This window comes from Mauremys mutica, chromosome 7, assembly GCF_020497125.1.
Source record: "Mauremys mutica isolate MM-2020 ecotype Southern chromosome 7, ASM2049712v1, whole genome shotgun sequence".
Taxonomy (NCBI): Eukaryota; Metazoa; Chordata; order Testudines; family Geoemydidae; genus Mauremys; species Mauremys mutica.
Genome location: NC_059078.1, coordinates 81,179,267 through 81,203,790, shown reverse-complemented (window position 1 = coordinate 81,203,790; position 24,524 = coordinate 81,179,267). Strand labels below are relative to the sequence as shown.

Below are 24,524 nucleotides of genomic sequence, written 5' to 3'. Positions count from 1 at the left end.
TGTCTTATTCTAGATTTAAATAAGATGTTTCAGGTCTTTTTGACAGATTCCTCACTATTTCCATTTTTTTTTTTAAGAGCTGGTTGGAAAAATTTTGACAAAACATTTTTGTCAGAATTTGCTGATTCATCCAAAGTGAAATGTTTCACAGAAATGATTCTATTTACATGACATTCTGCTCGAAACCAGGCAGATTTTGAAACCTGTCTGGTTTCCTCGTAGCTCATCTGCTTGCCTCTTCAGCAGGCAGGCTAGTGGGGAGCCAAGAACCTGGAAGCCACGTCTCCCACTGCCTCCTGAATGGGTTACTGTATTTTGGGGGCATTTTTGTTGTTTTACTTGACTAGTGTATGAAAAATAATTAGCGGTGGGTGGAGCACTTCCACAAAAGATCATTACTGTCCCCCGTGCAGCTCTATTTAATTATAGAACTAGTCAAGAAAGCCATTAAGAATGCCAAAGGACACAGACAAAGTAACCCATTCAGAAACACTAGAGAAGCAAACAAAATTCATACCCAATCACTTTACCCCGAGCTACTTAGCTTCACCATTAGAAAGGTCTCCTGGTCAATAAAGTACTGCCAAGCTTGTGAAGGGCTTACACTAAAACCAAAAGCACTTCTCTGTCAGTAACTCAATAACTTTTAAATGCTGCATTTAGTCAATTCCAAAAGTTCAGGGAATATTTTAGGCATCAATGGCCAGAACCCATACTGATTTGGAGAAAAATTAGAAAACTGGAAGAGTAACAGTGGACACATGAAACTCCTGCTAGCTCTTTAACACAGCCATAGCCTCAAGCACCTCTGCAATTATATACAGATCAATTAACTAGTTGATGTCAGCCATTAACACCTTCCAGCATAATACTACCCTTATAACAATCATTGCTTCTCCTTCCAATAGAGGTTAACATGCTGACATATTGAATGATTTCTCTCTCAGACAGAAAAAATAATAATCGGGGGGGAGGGGGAAATGGGACAGAGAAGAGGAAATGGTGAGAAGGGGAAAAGGAGTGTGTGCACACAGCCCCAGCATGGGGGTGAGGGAGAATGGGAAACCCTAGAATAGGAGGAAGGGGGCACAAAGAACCGTTGGTATGGGAGACAGAGAATGGGGACCACAGCAATGGAGGCAGGGGGGAACACAGAATCCCTGGCATGGCAGGGAAGGAGGGAATGTGGGGCACACAGTACCTCTGGTGGGGGAGAGATTGGGATATCCTGATATGGGAAGAAGGAGAGAAGGGTGGGAAAAATGGGAATGAGATGCATACAAATCCCCTGCCATGATGGAGAGGGAACATAGAATCTCCTGATGAGGAGAGATTGGAGAGATCTGACAACAGGAAAGGAGGGGGCACACAGAGTCTCTACCTGGGAGGGAAGAGGGGTAAAGGCGCACACACAGATCCTGCCATGGAAGGAAATGGAGGGCCTGGGGGAAGGTGGGATGAGTGTGTGTAAGGAGCTGCTGGTATGGGGGAGAAGGGGAGACTCTGATATGGGAGACCCTGGATGGGGGGCACACAGAGACCCTAGCAGAGAGGAGGTTAGCAGGAGTTGCAGGGCGTAGTTGAAAAACAGGGCGTGGCAAACAGGGTGTCTGAGGTGGAGAATGGAGGAATGCAAGGATACGCAGAACGTACAAGAAGCTCGCCTTACACAAGCTACAAAGTGTGCAACCTCCTAGCTTTAAACAATCATAGTAGTACAGTAAAACTACTGAATGTACTTTCTTCAATTTGCTTTGATGTTTTGGCTGAAGTGATATGTACAAAACAAAGCCAAGTGAAGACATGAACATTTAAAGAAAGACAGCAAGCTTTGAAAAGTGTGCATTTAACTAGCTAATCCCTGTGCCCCTAAGTGTGAACTTAAGGGCAGGTCAATGCTGTCTGGAAGGTTCAGACTACGGAGGTGTGAATAACAGTGTGCTTCCAAGTGCTGTGCTGTAACTCCCCTATGTGGATGCTGCTGGTGCAAACTTAAAGGTTCCTACTGCACACCGATGTCGTCCTGTTTGAAGGGGACTACGTTCATGCAAACTAGGAACCTTTTCATTCATGCCCACAGCATCCACGCACGGGAGTTACAGTGCAGCACTTTGGTGTGCACTGCTATTCAAACTCCAGTACTCCAAACTGTGGGGCAGTGCAGACATGTCCTATATGCTTAAGGAAATTTTCTAATATACATGTTTAGTGTGTAAATGAGTGCAAATGTTCAGTTCAAAATGTCAGAGTTCATTAATCAAAATCATTTCTCACCCCAATCAAAGGGCACTAGTTCTATGTCAATATCAAGTTTCAAACTTCAGCTCTTTTAGAGTAGCCTTGTCTAAAAAAGTTGTAGTAGAAGTTTTTACAATATAAAAAGCATATTATCCCCAAAATCAAACATAGAAAAGATACTGTTCAAACTTAAAAAAACAAACAAACAAAAAAAACATTTGGGTAGAGAGCAACCTTAGATAAATTCAGCCCCAAAAGCTTAATGTTTCTGAAAGCCAGGAGCACACAGAAAAAGGACATTATAATGGAAATCGTTCTGAAACTCTAACTGTACTGGGTGATATCTAGCAACTGCTATAATATTGAATGTGCACTGCCATTAAATTTAATCTTAAATATTGTTATTGCAACCTGACCCACTATGACATCTTTAAAGAAAATGATATCGTATAGTACTACTTCAAGAAGTGAAACTTAGCTAGTCATCTGGACCATAAAATAGCAGATTACTCCATCATGCTGGCTGGAGCAACTAGGAATAAAACTAGATTTACCAACCACATTATTTTTATTAGGAAATGTTTCAAAGCAGACATCATCCCAAAAGACTTTAGACTCATTCCATCCAAATATACACTACGGAGAGCAGCAAAAACATGTACTGTGTAAAGTACAATTTGTAAATGTTGTAGAAAAATATTACAAGACATGCTATAATATATCATCCTATCGAAGTAAAATAAATTAACTGAAGACAGAAATAGAAAATAATAAAAACTTCTACGCAATTCATGTGTTAACAATTTAAATCTTTATGAGATCTGACGTGTGTTAATGGGAACTGCTCCACTGAATCCCTGTACATCAAGATTTAGTCTGGTACCCCACTTGCTCTCTCTGAATTTGCAGGCTAATATAAGTACATTAAATCACAAACTAGACAGCGAAATCTCTGGACTTGGTACGGGGAAAACAACACCTTAACGAAAATCTTGAAGTTAAAGGTGGTAGGTTAGTGTAAGTTTTGTATTTGCACACCTAGACTCTGAGACTGCAATGAGCTCTAAAGGGCACAACAATCTGCCCCATAAGTTTTCACTGCAGAATTGGGAAACTACTTTGTAAATAATTTATACAGCAATTGCATGTACAAATCCAGTATCTGCATGAACAAATGTCATTTTGTGTATACAACTGTACATCCAAATTAAACTCATATTTACATGCCAAAATCTTTTAAATATTAAGTCCAGAAAATTCATAGTGCTACAATTTTGACATTGAGTTCATTGACATCAATGGAGCTATGCTGATTTGCCTCAGCCAAGGATTTGATCCATTTTCTTATTAGAACATCTTTCTATACTCAAAGGGGGAAGCTACCATATAACAACAACACTGTTTATAAGGGGAACATCCATATACTGGTTAAAAACAAAAACTGAAGGCATTTACACAACTATCCTCTAAATTTACTCCCCTCTGTCATTCTCTGTCATTCAAAAGACATACATGTATATCCAATTTTTCAGTCTTTGTAGACCTGGAGTGAAGAAGTAATAATGGGGTTGACAATTGGACAGGCAAGTCTAAAGTCACCAAAGTTGGTAATATGCATGCTGTGTGTTTTATCACCTTACCAGTCATACCATTCATCTCTCTTTCAGTTTTGACCTTTTATTCCTAATCAACATAATCACCTCAGCCAATATTATTCAAAATACTTTAGCTGAAGTGAAAATATAGAACAAAAACATATAATGATCAATGTTTTTTAAATAAACCACCAAATGCAGTGTTCCCTTTAAAGAGTTAAAGTGTTGGTTCTATTATGCTTTTTCATAAAAATATAGTATATTATAATATTAGTCGGACCATGCAGGACCACTAATTATGAGTTGTATTTATGTAACTGAAATTTTGTTAATTGGCATGACCAGTGATAATGTATGAATAATTTAACCTCCTTGATTCATTTTCCATTTCTAGCCTGATTGGTTCTACACAAGAAGTAACATGGTCACTTAGCAATAACTGCAGTTGAAAGATCAGAAATGAAATCTGACTAAGAATACTGTACAATTGTTTGCATTAGAGAAAAATAAACTTTAGTAGTCCTATAATCCATTGCTCCAAGTTTCTTCTGGGAATTACATGTTCCAATTTCCCTAAAAGGATCTCTGTTATAAAATTCTCTCAGTTCTGATTTGTTGTAATGATGTCTCTTTTGAGGAAGCATGTGTTGGGGTTAGAACTCTAGACTTTTAGTCAGGTGATAAGGGTACTGTTCCCAACTCTGACATGTTGTGTAACCTGAAGCAAGTCACTTATCTGATTTATCTCAGTTTCTACATTTGTAAAATGGGGATCTGATTTATCTCAGTTTCTACATTTGTAAAATGGGGTTAACATTAATCCATATCCCCCTAGCCGTGTCATAGTTATGAGCATTGTGCACACCATCACCATTCAGAATCTCGCAGCAGCTCTAAGGACAGAACTAGATCCTCTAGCTCGAAAATAAGAGGCCCTTCCCACTTGAGCTAATAGAGGATTTCCATCAGCTGCTAGCAGCAGAGGGCTTATAAAACAAAACTGAGACCACCTGATTCTATCCAGTTGAGGGTAGTGGTGCATATGTTTTAGTGATTCCCCCATTTTGGAGAGAACACTTATGTGGATGGGAGAGCTTTAGACCGCTTGCCCTTTTCCGCATCTGTCACAACTGTTCAGTAAGGAAATTGTTTTAGCCCCAAATACCAAACTCAAGCACAGACTGGCCACTAAAGAGATCTAGGGCAGATATCAGTATTAGCATTGCTGGAAACAAAGCTCATTACTGAGCACAGGTATGGGGCACCTCCACCAGGAGGGCTTATACACCTTCTATGGGCAATGAGCTTTGAGTTGGGCTCTTGTTGTTAGAGGTACCACAGCCCAATAGGCTTGAAGCATGACTGTGCCTGTAGGCAATATTAATGGAGGCAGACAGCCTACTTGGTTGTCTAAGGGACTGCAGGAACATGGGGCACTAAGTAATGTATTGCTTTCCAGATAAAATCTGGAAATGAAATCATGTTGAAAGCAGAGCCCTTCAGTCATATAATGGGCCTGATTCCCATCACAGGACATGTTTGCGCAAATACTTGCATTTATTTGCATTTAGAGAAAATTACTTTATTGAATAGCTGGAAAGCTTTAAATTATAGCTTATTAGAGTGAGTGTAAGAAAGCAAAGAAAACAATATATAACTATCAATATTTATTAAGCACTGAAGTGTGGTCGGAGCTGTACAATACAATCACATAAGTGTTGCCACAGGACCTTACAGTCTAAAAGAGACAGACAGGCAGGCATATAATACACCAGATGATCGGAGGAAGTTCCAAGTTCAAAACTGGTGCAAATTTTTGTTGTGGTGAAATTTTTGTAAATTAGATTTGTTGCTGTGGAGGATCATCACTGGAATGCTTCACACCATAAGTTTATTTTAAGGAGGGATTTTAATATCACAGGATAATTGTGTCCTGATGCTAGATAAATGCCAAGGCAAATTGGGTGACATTCATTCATGACAGTGCTCTTTTCCAGTGTTTTTATCCCTACTGCACCAAATGATTAATAAGGAAGATGGTGTCATTTTGGCTAGCAGACATTGGTTTAGTTGACATTTATTCACTGTTCCATTACTGAAAAGCTGCATTCTGACTCAGATAATTGATTTTAGCCATTCAGAAATGAGCTTTACATAAAAACAATTTTAAAAGATTTTCAATTAATTTATAATATACTAAAAATGTAATATACCTCATAAATTACAAAATGTATGGGTGAAACAATTTCTTAACTGAAGCTTCACTTTTTAAAAATAATTTTGCCAGTATGCAAGTGTTAGCTAATCAGGTGAATGGTTGGCTAACACTGGAAAATAAAACAACATAAAGACAAAGGGAAATCCTGATTCCATTGAAGTTAATGGGAGTTTTGCTAGTGACTTCAGGGGAGCCAGGATTCAGCTTAATCAATGAATGATAACATGCCCTGTTGCACTGTTACAGGTAAAATGTAGTTTCTCTAAAATGCTAATGACTGCTTCAAGAAACAAACCTTTCATATGTTTTATTAAGCCAGTCAGAAGAAACATGGAAGAAATTGGGTAGTACCATTTGTAAACACAAACTGCCAGCTTCAAGCATAAAGGAAAAATACTGAACATTTCTTTCCCTTTATTTCCATTAATATTTATAAGCTAAAATTCAACCTTTTTTAGCAAAACAACTGATTGCCTCCTCTCATAAAATAAAAGCATAAAACCTTTTCAATCTATTGTGAAATATATCCTCAATTAGTAGAGTCAAGCAGAAATAAATAGATGAACCTGAACATTTGATTAAAGGCTAAATCTTGAGTCAATGCATTTTTGATAAATGTGTCCATGCACATGCATAAAAATTAAGATATATGTGACAAAGTTTATCAGCACAATTACCTGTTGTTTCCTGAGTGCCTCAGAAGTTTTGCATGTCTAATTAAAATGTTCCTATACAATCAATATAATTATCTGTTGATAGCTGCCATTAAAAATAATGGGCCTAGGTATACTAGAACTGTTATCATCATGGAGTTACTGTACGTAATCTTTTCTGATTTGAGTACTAATTTTAAAGTGGAGTCATGCATTATCTAATTAAAATCCTGAAGATCATTATTATAAATATTGTACATGAAAATATTTTTAACTCAACAGACTTAACATTATAACCAAGAAAACCACATTTTTCTAAGCCCATAACTCATTTTGGAGACCTATATCACCGTATCTAACTTTTATTCTTTAATCAGCTATTCTGTATTGTTAGCACCTGAGCAATTTTGACAAAGTTGCTTTGAGCTTTATAAAACAGATGTCACAGGGCATGCATTAAATAATTCTGCTTAATCAGTTCTATTCATATAAATTACTTACCTCATCGCCTATTACAAGTTCTTCCCTGGGTTTGTGGAAAAGATATTCATATAGTTTATAGTGTTGAAATAAACTGAAAAAGAAAAGAAAATGTAGCTCCAGCACAACCACAAATCTTTGGAAAGGAAGTATTCTAAACACATTTGTTACCCTAGGAGTTATTCTCTAGGTCAAGGTGACAGATACCTGAGCACTAATAAGAAGAGACACTTGTTGAGCTCTAATTCTAGCTACAATATGTAAACCATTTCAGGTATTACACGATTCATATCAGTTATAATAAACTCAATATGACACTTGAGATATCAGCCCTACCATTGTGAAATTGAATTTTGGGGCTTAATATTCTGCTCTGAAAAATGACTCAAAAGTTAATTGTTACAAGGGCATAATTTGACCTGCAGGATCTTTATTATTCGTGATGGTATGGGAATAGAAATGAAGCCAACTGGACTTTCACTTTGTGTAGAACACAAATTACTGCCCAGCATCTCAACCTCCCACTCCATTTCCAAGCCAGGAATGAAGAAGTTAGCAAAGACAGTCTCTTAAGGCTACCTTTCAATTGTTAATACCTTAGTTTTCTCTCATTCAGGCTTTAGGCCAAGGCAATGGTATTGAGAGAGCATTTGTGCTGATGGATAGCCACCCTCCTGTCCATAGACAAGGGGTGTACACCCAGACTCATCCTGTTGGATCACACCTGCAGCATTTGGTACCACTGATCACCAAACACTCCTGTCCTGGCTCCATGAAACTGCAGTTGTAAACAGAAACACCTTGAAATGTCTGGGTCTTTATTCACAGAAGGCACGTCACCTCCTAAACACTCACCTGCTGAGACCCACAGGGCTCAATCTTCTCCCCTATGTTATACAAGATATACATGTATCGTATAGTAAGTGTCTGAAAAAATACATTGATTTCAATAATACAGTTCTCTTGACCAGATTGTTAAAGCCCCCCACCCCCTCAAAAAAAAATCACCAGAAGCAATCCTCTCTCTCAATATAGAAACGGCTGACAGAGGTGAAAAGCAGTAATTCCTAGTGTTAACACCACAAAAATTTTATAAACAATTCTTAACAATATGGAAGAATTTAGAGTAACTAGTTTGGAAGGAAAAATGTTTAACCTTGCTTAAGTATTCTTTCACAGAATTCTAGAGAGCAGACAATTCTTGTTCCTCTACACAGGCATGCAATAGTAAGGCATTGGAAATGCCAGAAACACAGTTACCATTCAATCTGCAATATTCCGCCACTGCAGGAATTGAGCAAGACAGCCATAAAAGCTGCCTCCCCAGGACCCACTCATGAGTCCAGGCATACAGGAAGGTCAGGAGTGGAGCCATAGCACTGAGGATCACAAGATTCTAAGCAGTGCTGCAGCCCAGAGAGCAGCCCCGGTCACCTGCTGTAATTAGATAAGACCTCAGAGCAGTCCACGTTATGCTGGTGGCCTCTCCAGACCTGGGAGCAGCCCAGAATCAGGGGGATACAGAGGTGGTTTTGCCTGTGCCTTTTGGATAATAATAATAATAATAATAATAATAGTTTTCCAACAGACTTCCACAAATGCATTTGCAAAACTTTCAAATGTATGTTTATGTGTGCGCAAACAGTTTTGTGCATGTAAGTAGATGAATTCTCAAATGTGGGCAACTTTATGGTGCCTCCTTTGAAAGTTTGGCCACTTAACTGTATCTACTGAGCAGGCCCTACAAAACGTAACTGTAGAATATAACTATTTCAGCCACTCAGTTTAATTTCTTAACAAAACAAACTGGGATTACAAAACAAAAATATAAACAAGAAATTCTGCTGCATCAAACTACAAATTCTCTTCACCAGGCACAGATTACACACACAACTAATTTGATCTACAGTATCTGCCATTCCATTTACAGTACATTTTGTCTGCAATACTTCAGTTCTCATTCCTGCCATGTTCTGGTAGTGAGATATACGCCTGTGTTTACACAGGCCTCATAATTTATCTGGAGCTAATTCAGAAAATTTTGACTTTCAGATGACTCTGACTCTCCCCACCTCTTTTGCCATTTTTGGTAACGTTTTGGTGTGGATCATTTGTAAATGCCAAAAGCAGAGGTGAAAGTAAGCGGGTACGTCCCGGTACGCCATACCGGGGTAGATCGGCTTCCCCTGGCAACAATTTAAAGGGCCTGGGGCTCCCAGCAGCAGTGGCTGGAGCCCTGGGCCCTTTAAATTGATGCTAGAGCCCTGCTGCTAGAGCCCTGGGGAAAAGGCAGCGGGGCTCAAGCGGCGATTTAAAGGGCCTGGAGCGCCTGCCGCAGTTACCGCCCCAGGCTCTTTAAACCATCCCCAGAGCCCTGGGGTAGCGGCGGCGGGGCTCTGGTGGCTATTTAAAGGGTCTGGGGCTCCAGTAGCCGCTACCGCCCCGGGTGCTTTAAATCGTCCCCGGAGCCTGCCAGAGCCCTGGGGTGGCGGGGCTTGGGCGGCAATTTAAAGGGCCAGGGGCTCGGCCACTGCTACCGCCCCAGGCCCTTTAACTTACCGCCGGAGCCCCGCCACCGCTACCCCAGGGCTCTGGCAGCAGGGTTCCGGGGACGATTTAAAGGGCCCAGGGAAGTAGCGGCAGCCGGAGCCCCGGGTCCTTTAAATCACCACCCGAGCCCCCGGCTGCCGCTGCCACCCCAGGGCTCCAGCAGTGGGACTCAGGTGGCGATTTAAAGGGCTTGGGGCTCCCAATGCTGCTACCCTTCGGGGCCATTTAAATCGTCACCTGAGCCCTGCTGCTGGAGCCCTGGGGTAGAGGCGGCGGGACTCTGGCAGTGATTTAAAGGGCCGGGGGTTCCTGGCTGCTGCTACTGCAGTGGAGCCCCAGTCCCATTAAAGCTCCAACAGAGGCCGGGGCCCCGGGTAGTGGGGGCAGCCAGGAGCCTCCTCCGATGGTGATTTAAAGTGCCCGGGACCCTGCTGCGGTAGCAGCAGCTGGAGCCCCGGGCCCTTTAAATCACCCCCAGTGCTCCCAGCCCCGTCTGTAGCTGGTAGCTCAGGGGGGTGATTTAAAGGGCCCAGGGTTCCCAGCTGCTGCTACCACAGCCCCAGCTCTGGGCCCTTTAAATCCTGATTTAAAGCACCTGGGGATTTAAAGGCCTCGCCTCTTCCGGCAGAGGCCACACCTCTTCCAGATGAGACCCCGCCCCCTCCTAAAGACTCCAGAGTACCAGTAAGTCCTTTAAGTTACTTTCACCCTGGCGAAAAGACATGTGACTAATAAGTCAAATACCTTGTTTGTCTTATTAGCCATTAGTTTTACACCTTTTTATTTTATGTATTTACTGAAAGTGCCCAGAAAGGAGCCAGAATGACAGTGCTGAACAATCAAATCCTCTCTTTTTACCCACAAAATATTTAATGGTATATTATAGTGGATTGTCTCTTATGTATAATAAATAAAATGTCATAATCATGATGATGATTTTGGAAGTTCTGAATTCATTCCTATTTTTAACCTAGCACCCATAATCCTATGTTGAGGACAAAAATTCCCTAAGAGATATAAATTTAATGTACTTGTCTTTGTTTCTGTTGTTACCAATGGTGCTTTTTTGGGGGGGGACCAATGCTACTAACAATTACACACATGATTAATTTTACTCATGTAACTATTTAAAGGATATGAGCTTTTATGATGTCATGTAAGCAGGTGAAGGTGATTAAGACTGACATATTTTCCTAGATCAACTGTTTCCTGAAAGAAACTGGCAAGAGATAAGTTGATGTGTATTTGCAAAGGGAAACAAAATGAAAAAGAGGATAACAGTCATCTTTCACCAAACCTGAAAGCTGCTGAACAGTTTGTGCCAATATAGCTAAGCATTCATCCCTATTTCCTTTATACATTTCAGGGGTTCATAAATCAACTGTAAAAATTTGATCTGAATTGAAACATAACATATTCACTTTGAGGAGAAAAGAGCTACAGACCTATATTTAAAAATTAAACAAGTAAAAGAAAGCTATGAAAATATACATTAAGTAAAAACGTAACAAAAATTAGTTATTTTTGTGTTTGTATAATTTGAAAACGACTTCAAAGCTTAAATTTACCAATTTATTTTTTAAAAAATATGTAAGCGGCTGAAATAATGGTGTACTTTAGTGTATGTATATATATTTTGCCCAGAAATTTGGGAAGGATTTTTAATATTCATGCACACCCTTGATTAACACCCAGATTAGCTGTTAGCCGGATTAATATTCCACTGGTAAAGGTAAAGGGCCTGATCCTACACTCACTGAAGTTAAGATTTCAGTGGAAGTAAGACTAGTTCTATGGTCTCGTAGGTCAAAACACTACAAACTACATGGACCTGATCAGTCTAAATACATAGTTACCCAAGAGCCATTGTGGTCTTTCAATGAAAGAACCTTTGTTCCATAAAAACATATGAAAGTTTTAGAAGGAAAAAAAAAGGTAAAAAGTTAAGATGACATTCCTAAATACCAAGACATCTTTTATTTTAGGGCTAGATCATGACATTTTGGTCTAGTCCAAAGCAAGGGGCCATTCATTTTTGCACTTTGCCTGGAGTACTCTGGGAGTGAGATTTTCAGAATCCCCCACCTCGTCTCCCCACTGCTCAAGACAGGGAGCGTGCTGCACAGGTGTATACCTAGTACGGTGTATGCTCCTCAGTGTGCTGGAGGTATTACTCTCCACTACCTCTCATCCCTTTTTGCCCACTTGCAAAAGCAGGGGATACAGTGGCTCTGTGGCGCATGCCACCTGCCATGTGCTGGAAACAAATGGTATGGAATATTGGGGTAAAGGGTGTCTTACGTCCCCTTACTCCCTTGCACTGGTATGCAGGATAAGCCACTATCCGGCCTTTCATTTGTTACATTTAAAAAATACATATTACTGTTTGTTTGCAGCCACATCTCTTCTTGTGCTTACAACGGCAGTAGTTTACAAGCTGGTGATGGACCTCTTTTGTACTGTTGTACAGGCTGCCTAGGAAAAGCAACACACTAATGATTTTTAGAACAGCATTGTACATAAAATGCTACTGGATTTCCTAATCCATTAATGAGACCATCCCAGCTTGGCTTTGAACATAGTCAAATAATTGTCATGTTTGCAGTGTTGTTATAGTCGTGCTGGTCCAAGGATACTGAGACACAAGATGGGTGAGGCAATATTTTGTACTGGACAAACTTCTGCTGGTGAGATAGAGAAGCTTTCAAGTTACACAGAACTCTTCTTAAGGTCATACAGATGAAAGTCACCTGAAGGAGAGCTCTTTGTAGCTTGAAGCTTGTCTTTCACCAACAGAAGTTGCTCCAATAAAAGATATTACCTCGCCCACCTTGTCTCTCAAATAACGTTCATGATTAGTATTTATTCATTATGGCCGTGAGCCAGTACAGTACTTAAGTAAGTACATAACTTTAACCATGTGAGTAATCCCACTGAAATCAATTGGACTACTCACTGGTTTGAAGTTACATGCATGATCTAGTGCTTTGCTGGACTGAGGCCTAAAACTATTCCATTTATAACTGAATCATTAAGATAACACTCTATCCTTTCCCTCCCCTCTCCATTGCTCACCAAAAAAAAAAAAGGTAATAACTTGCTGCTGCCCACTTGAAGAACAGAGAATCTTCACCATCAAGACCATGAAATAGGATAGAGTGTTAGTTTAAACTTTGAAGTCGTTGGGTTGTATCATTTGAGGTCAGAGACTTGCTACTTAAGTAAATGGTTTTGGGTCGTTGGGGTTTTGTTTTGTTTTTGGGGGGGTGTTAGTGTAGTGTTCAGGAGTTTTTGGCAAAGTTTGATCATGTTAAACTAAATAACTCTCTCTTTTTATTGGCAGATACTTTACAGTGCTGAACTATTAGAACAGGGGTTCTCAAACTGGGGGTCAAGACCCCCTCAGGGGGTCGCAAGGTTATTACATGGGGGGGGGATCGCAAGCTGTCAACCTCCACCCCAACCCCTCTTTGCCTCCAGCATTTATAAAATGGTGTTAAATATATTAAAAAGTGTTTTTAATTTATAAGGGGGCGTCGCACTCAGAGCCTTGCTTTGTGAAAGGCGTCACCAGCACAAAAGTTTGAGAACCCCTGTATTCGAATATAAACGTAACTGATATTGAGAAAAAAGAATACCTGATCTTCAAGTAACTGATTATAGCCTTGGCTTGATCAACACTGAAGAAATCCAAGCCACCACTTTTTTCTGAATGAGACTCCCCTATTCCGGCCATTGCTCTCCCAAGCTCTTTTATGTTGTCTTCTAGCGTAATATGTTTGGCTGCAATTCAATCCAGAAGAACAAAAACTAAACATAGATGTGACAGATGTTTTCTTGGCACAGTACTGAGAGACTTTTTTAATGTTTGAATAGTTGCATTTGAAGACATGTAGAATATTTTTTTAAAAACTGGACAAATTTTATTGCTTATTTCCATTATTCTTATAAATAATAGTAGTCTTAACATTCCTTCACAACATCATTGATGGTCACTTTGTCCTGTAGGGACAAAAGTAGATGACACACAAACTTCTTAGTTGATAGTTTATTTACTCAGATATTGTCACCATAATTACATTAACAGAGAATCAGGGACAGATTCTATTTCAGATGCATGGTTTGTACAGTTATGAATCTTTTTAAAAATATATCTGGTACTGCTCATGCTTTGATGCTGTCCACTGCAACATGAAGAAGAAATAGAAGAATCAGATGCCACTTGGGGTATTCAGTATTTTTTGAAAAATTTAATCCAGTCACACAGGATTGATTAAATTTGTAAATAAATTAACTTTTTATTAGAATTAAAAGTTTTCATATCAAATTGGGGAGACAGGTTTTCAAAGGCATAAAGGACAGTCAAACAGCCAACTCTCATAAAAAGTCAATGGGAGTTGGGCACCTAACTCCCATTTGTGCTTTCGAAAAATCTCTCTCTCAACCATTTAAGACAGTCCAAAATGTGAGGTTTTCATGGCTTCCATTTATACTACTTCTTTCTCCTTGGTGTCAAAACTCAATGTGCATTTCCTAATGGGAATAAATGTTACAACAAAAAAGTCTTCGGTCAGAGGAGTCAAGTTAAGTCTTTCCAGTTTAAATATCTGGTAGTATTTGTTTGTTTTGGTTATAATTGAAAAGAAAGAAATGCAATAATGTGAAAAAGCAAATCTTTGTCCACTAAACTCTGTATAACAAGATATGCCTATCCGGGATAAAGGCATATCTCTTTTCAGTTTGGATAGATATTAGTAAAAGATTAGATGCAATTCTCACGACAATGGAAAGGAGATTTGAAAGCACTGGTTGAAGATTAGTATAGCAAATGAAAACATGGGGCATTACATAATTTCTTTATGCAATTTTAAATTGTTGATGATGTTTAGTATAGGCTGCATATAGAAGACTAAGTTTCCTCAATGGAATTAGATAGATAAGCTATTTACTAATATGGGGCTACCTAGTTAATAAAGGATATGAGTATAGAAAAAAGTGTTTCATATGACCTGCTCTTCAAAATAATCCTTGCCATGATCAGTTTTGGGGTCTAATTTTCTTCTCACTCATATCAGCATAAATTCAGAGCAACTCTGTTGAGGACATGGATTTTGATGACTAAAACTGGTGTGACATTAGAACTAGGTGCTGAGTGTACTTTCTAAAAAAGTAGTCTGTAGACCTCTACCTTGATATAAGGCTGTCCTCGGGAGCCAAAACATCTTACCGCGTTATAGGTGAAACCCGCGTTATATCGAACTTGATTTGATCTGCCGGAGCATGCAGCCCCGCCTCCCCGGAACACTGCTTTACCGTGTTATATCCGAATTCGTGTTATATCGGGTGGCATTATATCGGGGTAGAGGTGTATTTCCACAACGGTTTTTTTCTTAACTGAAGACATTACACTAAATTGCCATTACTCTCAGACTACAATTATACCTATCGTATTGGGCACTAAAACTATGAAAGATACAGCTACCAAAACATCCGCTGTTCTGTCACCATATAAAGTACTTAACTAGATGGTTACTTTATGTTCCTACCATTGACTTTGAAAAAGTCCTACCAACATGAGACTAAAATTCAAAAGGTTGTGATGATACCATTGTTTTTATAAACTAGATTGACAGAGGAAAATTTGCAAATGTTTCATAATTTCTTATAGCAGTCACTGAAACTTTGGTTTGATGAGAAAGAGGCTTTAACATTATTGTGTGTCATCACCAGGACTACTGTGGACTTGAAGCTTTTTAGCAGTTTACTTGTTCCTTTATGCTATCATGAATCCAGACTTCAAAGTGGATAAGGACACAACACTGGTGTAATGGCAGGTTTATTTACCATACTACTTTAATTCCCTATGGATCTACTCCTTTGGTTCTTTGTACAGGAAACAAATTAAAAAAAAACTTACAAGAAGCTTATGGTGTTTCAGAAATCAAAACCTTGTAAAGTTCACCTCCTGCGCTGAACACAGAGGTATCAGAGAATAGCCATGGGGGGAAAAGAGGAGAGTAATCTAGATACGCAAAATGGGGTGTGAACAGGGGAGAAGCCACAGGAAGTGGAAAGACTAAATGAGAGAATTGGGAATGCCAACAAATGGGGAGTCCCCTAGAAGTAAAGCAAGAAAGAGTGAAGTTGTGGGGTTACAACAACACATGAAGAAGGGACAGAAGTCACACCTGAAAGGGAACTGGAGGCCCTGAGCACTCCTGTGAGGTGCTGGGCACCATAAACTCCCACTGACTTCAGTAGCAGTTGAAGGTGCTCAGGGATCTGAAGGGATCAGATCTGGGCACCAAATACTGTCCATGGTCATATTTTCTACAGCCTTCAATCTTCAAGCTAGATTGCAGTCTGAGACTATTTTGAATTAGCACTCTTCCAACTGAGGCACAACTAACAGATCACCAATCCAAAATAGTATTACTTATGCTGCCTCAGGCCCTGTTTCAGCATTGTATTTAAGCATGTGCTTAACTTTAAGCACTTGCATAAGTCTAACCACATGTAGCAAACCATGTTAGCACAAGATGAACATTAAAGACATGACAAAGTGCTCATTGACTTAAATGGGAATTCAGCACATGCTTAAACTTAAACCCACATGCCAATCTGCCTCCTCCAGCTTCTCATTCAGTCTTACTGTTCACCTTTCCACTCACCTCTTTGCCCCGGTCTCTTTCTCCAATCAATCACAGTTCTCTCCTCCCACCTCCCTACACTGGTTCTCAGTCCCAGTCTCCTTGCACAGTGAGTCCCAGTCTTCCCCCTAGCTTCCAACCCCTGTCTCCTTGCTAACCAGTCTCAATGTCACCCTGCACCCCAACTTCCGGTTCTAGTCTCCCTACCCCTCCAATCAGTTTCCAGTTCCAGTCTTCCAATCCCAATCTCCTCTCCCAGGTCCAGCTCATGTCCCCATTGCATTTGAAAAGGCAGCTTTCTTCTCCATACTCATTCCAAGGGCGGACATGGAGGGTCACTGAGATAACAGGAGACAGACTCCCTTGTTCTCAGATGAGGTGTCTGAACCCGGCATAGCTCATAGCAGAACAGCAACTGCAGGGAAAATCCTGCTCAGCACCAGGATGGAACACTCCCAGTAGAGACAAAATCTTCATTGAGTTAGCTGCTAAAATCTAAAAAAAAAAATCTCACTGAGCATGTGTAAATAGTGATTTTTTCCCCAAAAAGTTTATAACTTGGCCAAATTTGGGTAGATTTTCACAAAGACAGAGAAAAACACATCCCTGATACACAAGCCACCCTCCTCCTAATTTCAAGTCCCTGCTCCAAAGCATGAGATGCTACATCGCTTAAAAGAGGAAAAAAAGGTCTCCAGGATATTTTAGCATGAGCAAAACAATGTATTCTTCCACATCCTCACTGAAACAACTGAAGTGTTTCCAAAAAAATTCGCCCTGAGGAAGACACCTGGCATGGAAAATTTCAGCCCAAATGCCTAAAGTTTGACAAAGTTTTAAGCAACTGAAAATAGGGTTTTATAATGGGAAATGTCAGGAAACCCTAACAACAGGCAGCACTACCAGTCCTTCCTACAGTATTATATATACACACACATACACCCGGGAAAACTCATTTCTGACATGCTTCCATTCTTCTCCATAGTTTCATTAGTACAGTTAATTCATATTAAGGTATTTGTGTAGTGAACACTCTGCAGCAAGACAATTGAAATTCCTAACAATAATTTTCCTAACCGTGAAGCATATGTACATTCTGGCAAAATTCCTAATTAATTTTATTCAAGGACCTTTTGCAAGGTAATAATATGGCAAAAAGTTATGTGCTTAATTTTAAAAAAAATTCACCTATTCTGTTCTGAAGGAATCAAAGTTTAACTGCAGCCAAGAGTTATATCCAAAATACAATGTACACAGCATGCTGATACCCAGAGAAAAAATAAATCATTTAATATTTATTTCTAATAAAAAATATTACCACTTACATTAAAAACAATTAATTTGAGAACATGCTAAGTTTCTGTTCAAGTGAATATTTTAAGAATTATACTTACTGCTGAGGTTCTCCAACAGAAAGTTTAAGATGGCCATGAACCCTGAGAGCTGTAGATGAGTGAAGTCCATCTCTTTAGCCCACCAAAATCCCGACACATAATAATCTAGTAAAACAGCTTCCTTCAAAGATGTCTTAATTTGTCTGAAATTCAGAAACTCTTCCAGTTTTCTGTGGTAGAAAGGTGAAGTATAAAATCAAGTGAGAGGTTCCACAAGTTTGATTTAGTCTTCCAGCAATCATGTGTGTACTCCTGGCATCTGATTCAGCTATATCATTCAATATATCAGGGATCCCCAACGTGGCGCCCGCGGGGGCATCTAAATGTGCCCGTGTCCTGTCCGGCACCGAGCACCCGCCGAAATGCTGCCGAAATTCGGCGGCATTTCGGCGGCAACGCCTCTGGATTACGCCGCTTGCCACCGACAAGTGACGTCATCCAGAGGCTTCGGCGGCATTTCAGCGGGTGCTCGACCGCCGCCACGGTCCTTCGATGGCGCCCGCTAGACGAAAAAGGTTGGGGACCACTGCAATACATTAATGCTGTTCACAGGACAAATCAGTAAATAGCAACACGAACCCAATTCTTCATAAGCAGCAAAGAGTCCTGTGGCACCTTATAGACTAACAGATGTATTGGAGCATGAACTTTCGTGGGTGAATACCCACTTCATCGGATAAATGAATGGATGAATTCTTCATGTTTCCCGAAGAAATGTTTAAGTATATTAAAATACAAGTTATGATGATACCACATTTAAGTGTAAGTTATGAAGAAAAAAATGGTATGATGACTGCATCTGTATATCAATGGGTGCACTTGGCATGTTTTTACTGATCAAGGGTATCCTGTCTTGTATGTTTAGGGTGAGATGTGGAACCACAAAGCCAAAAGTCTTTTATGTAACAAACATGTAACAGATATAAAGATCTAAAATTCACAAATCACTGAGTGAAATGAAGCTGAAAATCAGCTTTTATTTTCTTGGGAAGTTTTAGGGTGAAATGAGACTAGAAAGGACAAATACCATGAACCCTGTCTTCACATACACTTATAAAAGTAAGCTTCATTGCAACTCCACTTTCTACAAAAAGGTCCTAGCTGCAGCTCCATCTGGGAGCAAAGTTGAGGTTGCTGTCACAACACTATGACTCAAACAGCATGATAACGTGACACTTGCTTTTATAATAACGATAATGAACATAATACTCACTGGTGACGATAATTGATTTTACTATGTTGTACTAAGAAATCTGTCTGGAATACTCAAACACAAATGGGTCATGTACACAGTGTTAAGATGTAAATTAGGTTTAGGCTAGAGGATTGGGTTTGAGGCTAAATCAGGGCTAGGGTTTAGGCTCAGAATGGATGGTGACAAAATCCCACAAGTCATTTTTGTGCAATTTCAGCATCAAATGGCAGAATTCTCATACCACCATTTATTGTTGCAATATTTCCTAGGGTATCTGTGGTAAGCCACGGCCATTCATGCACAGGCCCATACTCTAAACACTGACCCCTACCATGTCCCAACAATGCAATATCAATGGCGTCTGCTCATAGGGCCTCCCCTTGACTGCAACAGCCCCCACGGCCCATCAGATGACATAGAACAGAGAAAACATTCTAGGCTGTATTTTTGGTCAATATAATGTAATTTTCGGTATTCTTTTTCTTAGTATGTTTAATATAACCAAGCATCCTATTTGCCTTTTAACTGGAGCTGTACTGAGTAGGCATCGTCACTGAATTAACTCTTCTTAAGTCTCTTTTCTCAGTGGTTCCTGCAAATTCATCAGCACAAAATTTCTTCACCTATGCTTACATTTTTTCAAAATTTAGTTTAATCTGCAATGAAGTTGTCTAATATTCAACAAGTTTAAATCCATCTGGGGTTTGCCACAATCCTCCAAATCTTTACTAGTCAACTGCATAGTGCCATAAGCAACTTTCATCAACTCACTGTACACTTCCTCAGTCATCCTATTATTGATTCCTGGGGACCTCCTTACCATTTATCTCTCTCATTATGACTCTATTTCTCACTGCTACACAATTTTTTAATTGATAATAAGACTTTGCTCCTTATCTCAGGCTCTTCATGTTATTTAAAGTTCCCTTATGAACAAACCTTACATTAGATCTGAAAATCCAATTAAATAATATTGGGTAAAATTATCAAAAGTGCCTAAGTGATTTAGTAGCATAAGTTTCATTTTCAAAAGTGATTTGGGCACTTAGGGGGCCCAAGTCTCCTTGAAAGTCAATAGGGCTCAGACTCCTAAGTCACTTAGGTGCTTTTGAAAAATTTTCATAATCTTAATTCTTTTCTAAATAACTATGTTTAGAAAGGAGCAATTTCTCCTTAGAAAAGCCATGGTTTTTTTGACCATATTCATTTATGCCTATTGTATTCAAATGCAGAATTAGTACTATCCTTTTTTCTTTTCTTTATTTTTCTACATTATGTAATGGATTAGAAGGGGACAGGGTTGGGGACTTCAGTTTGCAATTCACGCCAATGTACCTCAACTGTGTTTTAGAGAAAATACGTTAGCTTCCATGTTCTCTCAGTCCTTGGCCTCTCAATTAAGATGGCTAGTAATGGTGCCAACTGTGATAATTGTTTTTACTTCCCTAAAAAAATCTGAATATTTTTCTCTGCTTCTTATTCCCTTCTAAAAAACAAAGTACTATCAGATATACGAATAGGCAACTAACAGTTTGTTCACGGTGTTCACAAAGCCGAAAAGTTAAATTGTTGACGGATACAAAAAAAAAAAGATGTGTTTTATTAATCAAAGGCTCACTAGTGAACAATATAAAGAACATAATTCATTAAGTTTTGTTTAAAGCATTACTTCTGGTCTACATGATGAATTTGTGTAGCTGCACATATACTAGTCAGTTAAAAACACTTAGTCATGAACTGAAATGGAAGTGGAGTGTGGCCAACTATGAACTTTCCAAAGTTTGAAACAGTCCATAACCTCTGTCTTGTAAGCTTTTGCCAACATTATGCTTTCACAATCAGTATTTCAAGGGAATTACGTTTTTTCTGATATTCATTTTTTCAGTGTTCTGCAATGTATGTGATTGACACAATGATAGATTCTTTATATATCTTCTATTATTACTATTGCTATTTTTTCATGGAAGATGCTCAGGTACTATGGTGGTGGGCAGCAGTATAAAATCTTTAGCTCAATAGATAAAACAAGGAAATTGCTATAACACACCAGACACACAGTCCATCTAGCACAACGGTGGCCAGGAAACTTTACAGTATATAAAAATGATGCCCTACGGTGAGACACAGATGTTTCAATACTGGTACTAAATTGTTTGTGCTACCTAAAATGCCATTGAAGCATCCTCTTTTCAGTCAAATGCAGTACGTCATAATTAAAGATCCATCTGTGAATGTGTGTGGTCTCTCAGTATTTTCCTTTCTAATCTTGGATGAGAGATTTTGACAAGAAATTGTGTTACAGGGTGATAATGAAATTTGGTCTCAATTGACGTGAATGTTTCATTCTCTAATGCTACAAGTAGAAGATCTATTGTGCAGGGTAAAAGAGTAAATGGGAAAAGAAATCTTTTTAATATTAGATGGGGAAAAAATGTCTTTCCAGTTTCTCTATGGAATCCCACTAAGTCATCAATAAGTGATCTTTTTTCTAACAAAGAGAGAGTATTTCAAGGTAATGAATCATATCTTTTTAATCTTACCTAAAACATTTGTATTTATCCACTAACAGCAGAATTTTCAAAAGTACCTAAGTAACTTTAGAGCATAAGTTCCATTGACTTCAGCGTGCTAAGAACTTACTAGTAGGTGACTTTTCAGTGGGACGTGTGTTCCTCAGTCACATAGGCACTTTTGAAAATGTCACCCCTGAAACTTAAGGCCAACACATTCAATTGTGGATGCCTAAAGTTTGACTCCTAAATCCTTAAGAACGTTGATACCTTCATATGAAGCTTTTTGCCACTTTCCTAAGGGTCAGTTTTCATTATATCCAAATTCCTTTATTTTTTCAGCTTTAGACATTAATCTGAAACCTAAAATTGTTGTCTAAGACACAGGAGGAGGCAGTTTAAAGTGCACAGTTTTGCCCTACTCTACTCATGTTGAAGTCAATGGGAGCTTTACTATTATCTACAATGGGAGTAGTTAGCCCAACACACTAACACTTTTGAAACAAATCACACCTGGTATATATTTAAAAATCTCAAATATCCAAAAACATATCAACTTGCAATATCCATACAAAGGAAGTGAGCAAAGGAGAAAGAAAAATGAAAAGATGGAGAGAATATAGGAGGAGAGTACATTCTGAGACCAACATATTTTCTTATTTACTCTATTATTTCCATTGTCCACAAGTGTCCCAAAAATTGGATTAAATCATCATTCACTTAGCATACAAGTCTTCCAAAAATGCCATTTGCCCATATAAATAAATAAATATTGCAGTGCTGGTGGAGTTAATTTAATCAGCTATATTGAAATAATTTTCTTGCACAGAATACTAGTATTATTCATTTCTTTTGCAAATGAGATTTTTAATTTCAATAAAGTCATGAATTAGTATCATAGTGAAAGATCGAGGTAGTAACAAGTTCACTACTTTCCACCACCTCCAGAATTTGACTTAACATAAGTCTTTTATAAAGGCAAGACAACACCAAACGATCAATATCACAGTTAACACTCCTGATATCTTCAACAAAAACAGTTGACTGATAAATCACACAAATCCTCTTTCACCAAGACACAAGCACCAGCATTATCTATATTTGTTATATATTATAGTTACTTACTTTTGAACCCCCTCTATATTTTGTTCTGACAAAGAACCGATTTGGGGAAGAGAAAGAAACGTCCATGCCGTAATCTCTCTAGCTACAGGATCTTGTTCTTGGCCTTCTTCCTATACAAAAACAGTAGATTATATTTAAAAAAATCATCTAATTTATATAACACTTTTGATCTCAAAGACCTTTACAGAATGTATATACAAAGATAATTCACCAACACCAAAACAGAAATGCAGCAGTAATTTTCTGCCAGGAACACAAGACAGTAACAGTGTTTAGGGATGAGGTGAAGTTAGGTGGATACATGAAAAATAACTTATTCACCCACCTTAAACTAAAGGGGAACTTATACTTCTACAGAGAGACACGGCTCTACCATTCTATTTGCTCTGTACCCAGAAAAACAAATGCTTGACTTTTCCCTATTCATCTCAGTGGGGTGTTAACCACTAAACCCATTTTTGACAATTTAATTCTGTACAATTAAAAATAAATACATGATTTTCTAATAATCTAACAATAAAAAAACTAGAAAATGTATACTGTGATCTAAATTATATAACTACTTTCCCAGGAAAATGAATACTCATAATGCTGAGAGTAATTGTTCCCCTGTAGTGCAAATAAGAAATACTCATTCAGAAATATTATAAATATTACAAGGGAAATACTTGACTGGATTATATAATTGACTTCAGTGGGAAAATTTAGGAAGTCAATCAGTAGGCAAATAAAAATTTGTTATTAGAATAGTTAGGTAATGAAACAAGATGTCAAGAAAAGTTGAAATCACTGTCAGTGACTGACACTTATCTATTGGCTAGTCTACACTACTAAAATGTCCTGTTGCTGATGAATGCCAGCAATTGGTGCAGATGAACTTGTGATGAACAGTTCATACACAAGCTTAGACAAGATCAAACTATGTTCAGCACCATTTCACTAACTGTGATTCAGCCTTGCTGTGAGGATTCAAAGCACTTTAAAATGGAAGCTATATCATTACAAAGTTTTAAAATGGAATTGCTGTGCAAAAATGAATATCTATCAACTAATAGTTTTTGGATATTTCTTTACTGAAGCAAAAGAAAGTGTTAGTAGCACTAAGATATCATGAATTGTATACGTATTTATACTCCTAGGATTCAATCATATACCACTGAAGTCTATAATAACTTTTTCATTGACTTGAATGAGGTGGGACTAAGCTCTTGGAATAAGGTTCGTGCTCGGTTACACACAGAGAGAAATGGAAGAAAGCCTCCAAAGGTGGCTCAGCTTTAGCATTACTGACATTCACACTTCAAGGCCGTGAGAGTACCGGTAAGGTGGGAGTACAATTTTGGACTGGTGCTCTGCTAATTCTACTTGTAGCCAAAGAGAGAGAGAGAGAGAGACACTGCAGAGTACCCCCTTTGCTGCAGCAGAGTTGTAGCATGACTTCCACAACCTTGAAGATGGCGTAACTGGGCAGCTGATTATGGCTGCAGAAAAGAGGACTGCAAGAAGCAATGAGTATCAAAGATCTACTGGACACGCTAATATTTGCTGGTTAAGGATTAGTCTATTTTCGTATGTACTATAGTTGATAATACTCACTCTTCTTAGCTTTTCATTTTATAGTCTCCAACTATTAACAATATTGACCTAAAGTACAGTGTTTCAAGACAGTTCAACAGTATGGAAGCAATGAAGAAAATAAAAACTTCTCTCAGACACAAGTAATATGTTTTTGCTTCTATTTTTAATGGTAATAAAGCATTTATTATGAAAAAAACTATGTTAGTAACGTTATTATACAGAGTACAATATATTGCGAGACTATTTTCCTATCATGCAGCCACAAACAAGTAGCTCAATATACTAACATTTTACAAATACTGAAAATAACCTCTTGCTTCATTAGAAACAATACTAGA

At 38.7% G+C, this 24,524-nt stretch overlaps 1 protein-coding gene across 8 annotated transcripts in view; it reads right to left on the bottom strand.

Annotated features, from left to right (window-relative positions):
• The window catches only part of CABCOCO1 (ciliary associated calcium binding coiled-coil 1), a 91,455-nt gene that overhangs the window by 35,535 nt on the left and 31,396 nt on the right, over window positions 1-24,524 (bottom strand). For 7 of the 8 annotated variants that reach the window (XM_045025856.1, XM_045025857.1, XM_045025861.1 and 4 more), the window contains 4 exons: window positions 22,609-22,718; window positions 17,779-17,948; window positions 13,373-13,517; window positions 7,206-7,278 (listed from right to left, as the gene is read on the bottom strand). In XM_045025856.1, the coding sequence (XP_044881791.1) occupies window positions 7,206-7,278; window positions 13,373-13,517; window positions 17,779-17,948; window positions 22,609-22,718 (498 nt within the window). Of the gene's footprint in view, window positions 1-3,699; window positions 3,782-7,205; window positions 7,279-13,372; window positions 13,518-17,778; window positions 17,949-22,608; window positions 22,719-24,524 lie in introns of those variants that run through there. The other variant, XM_045025864.1, reaches the window with a different exon arrangement.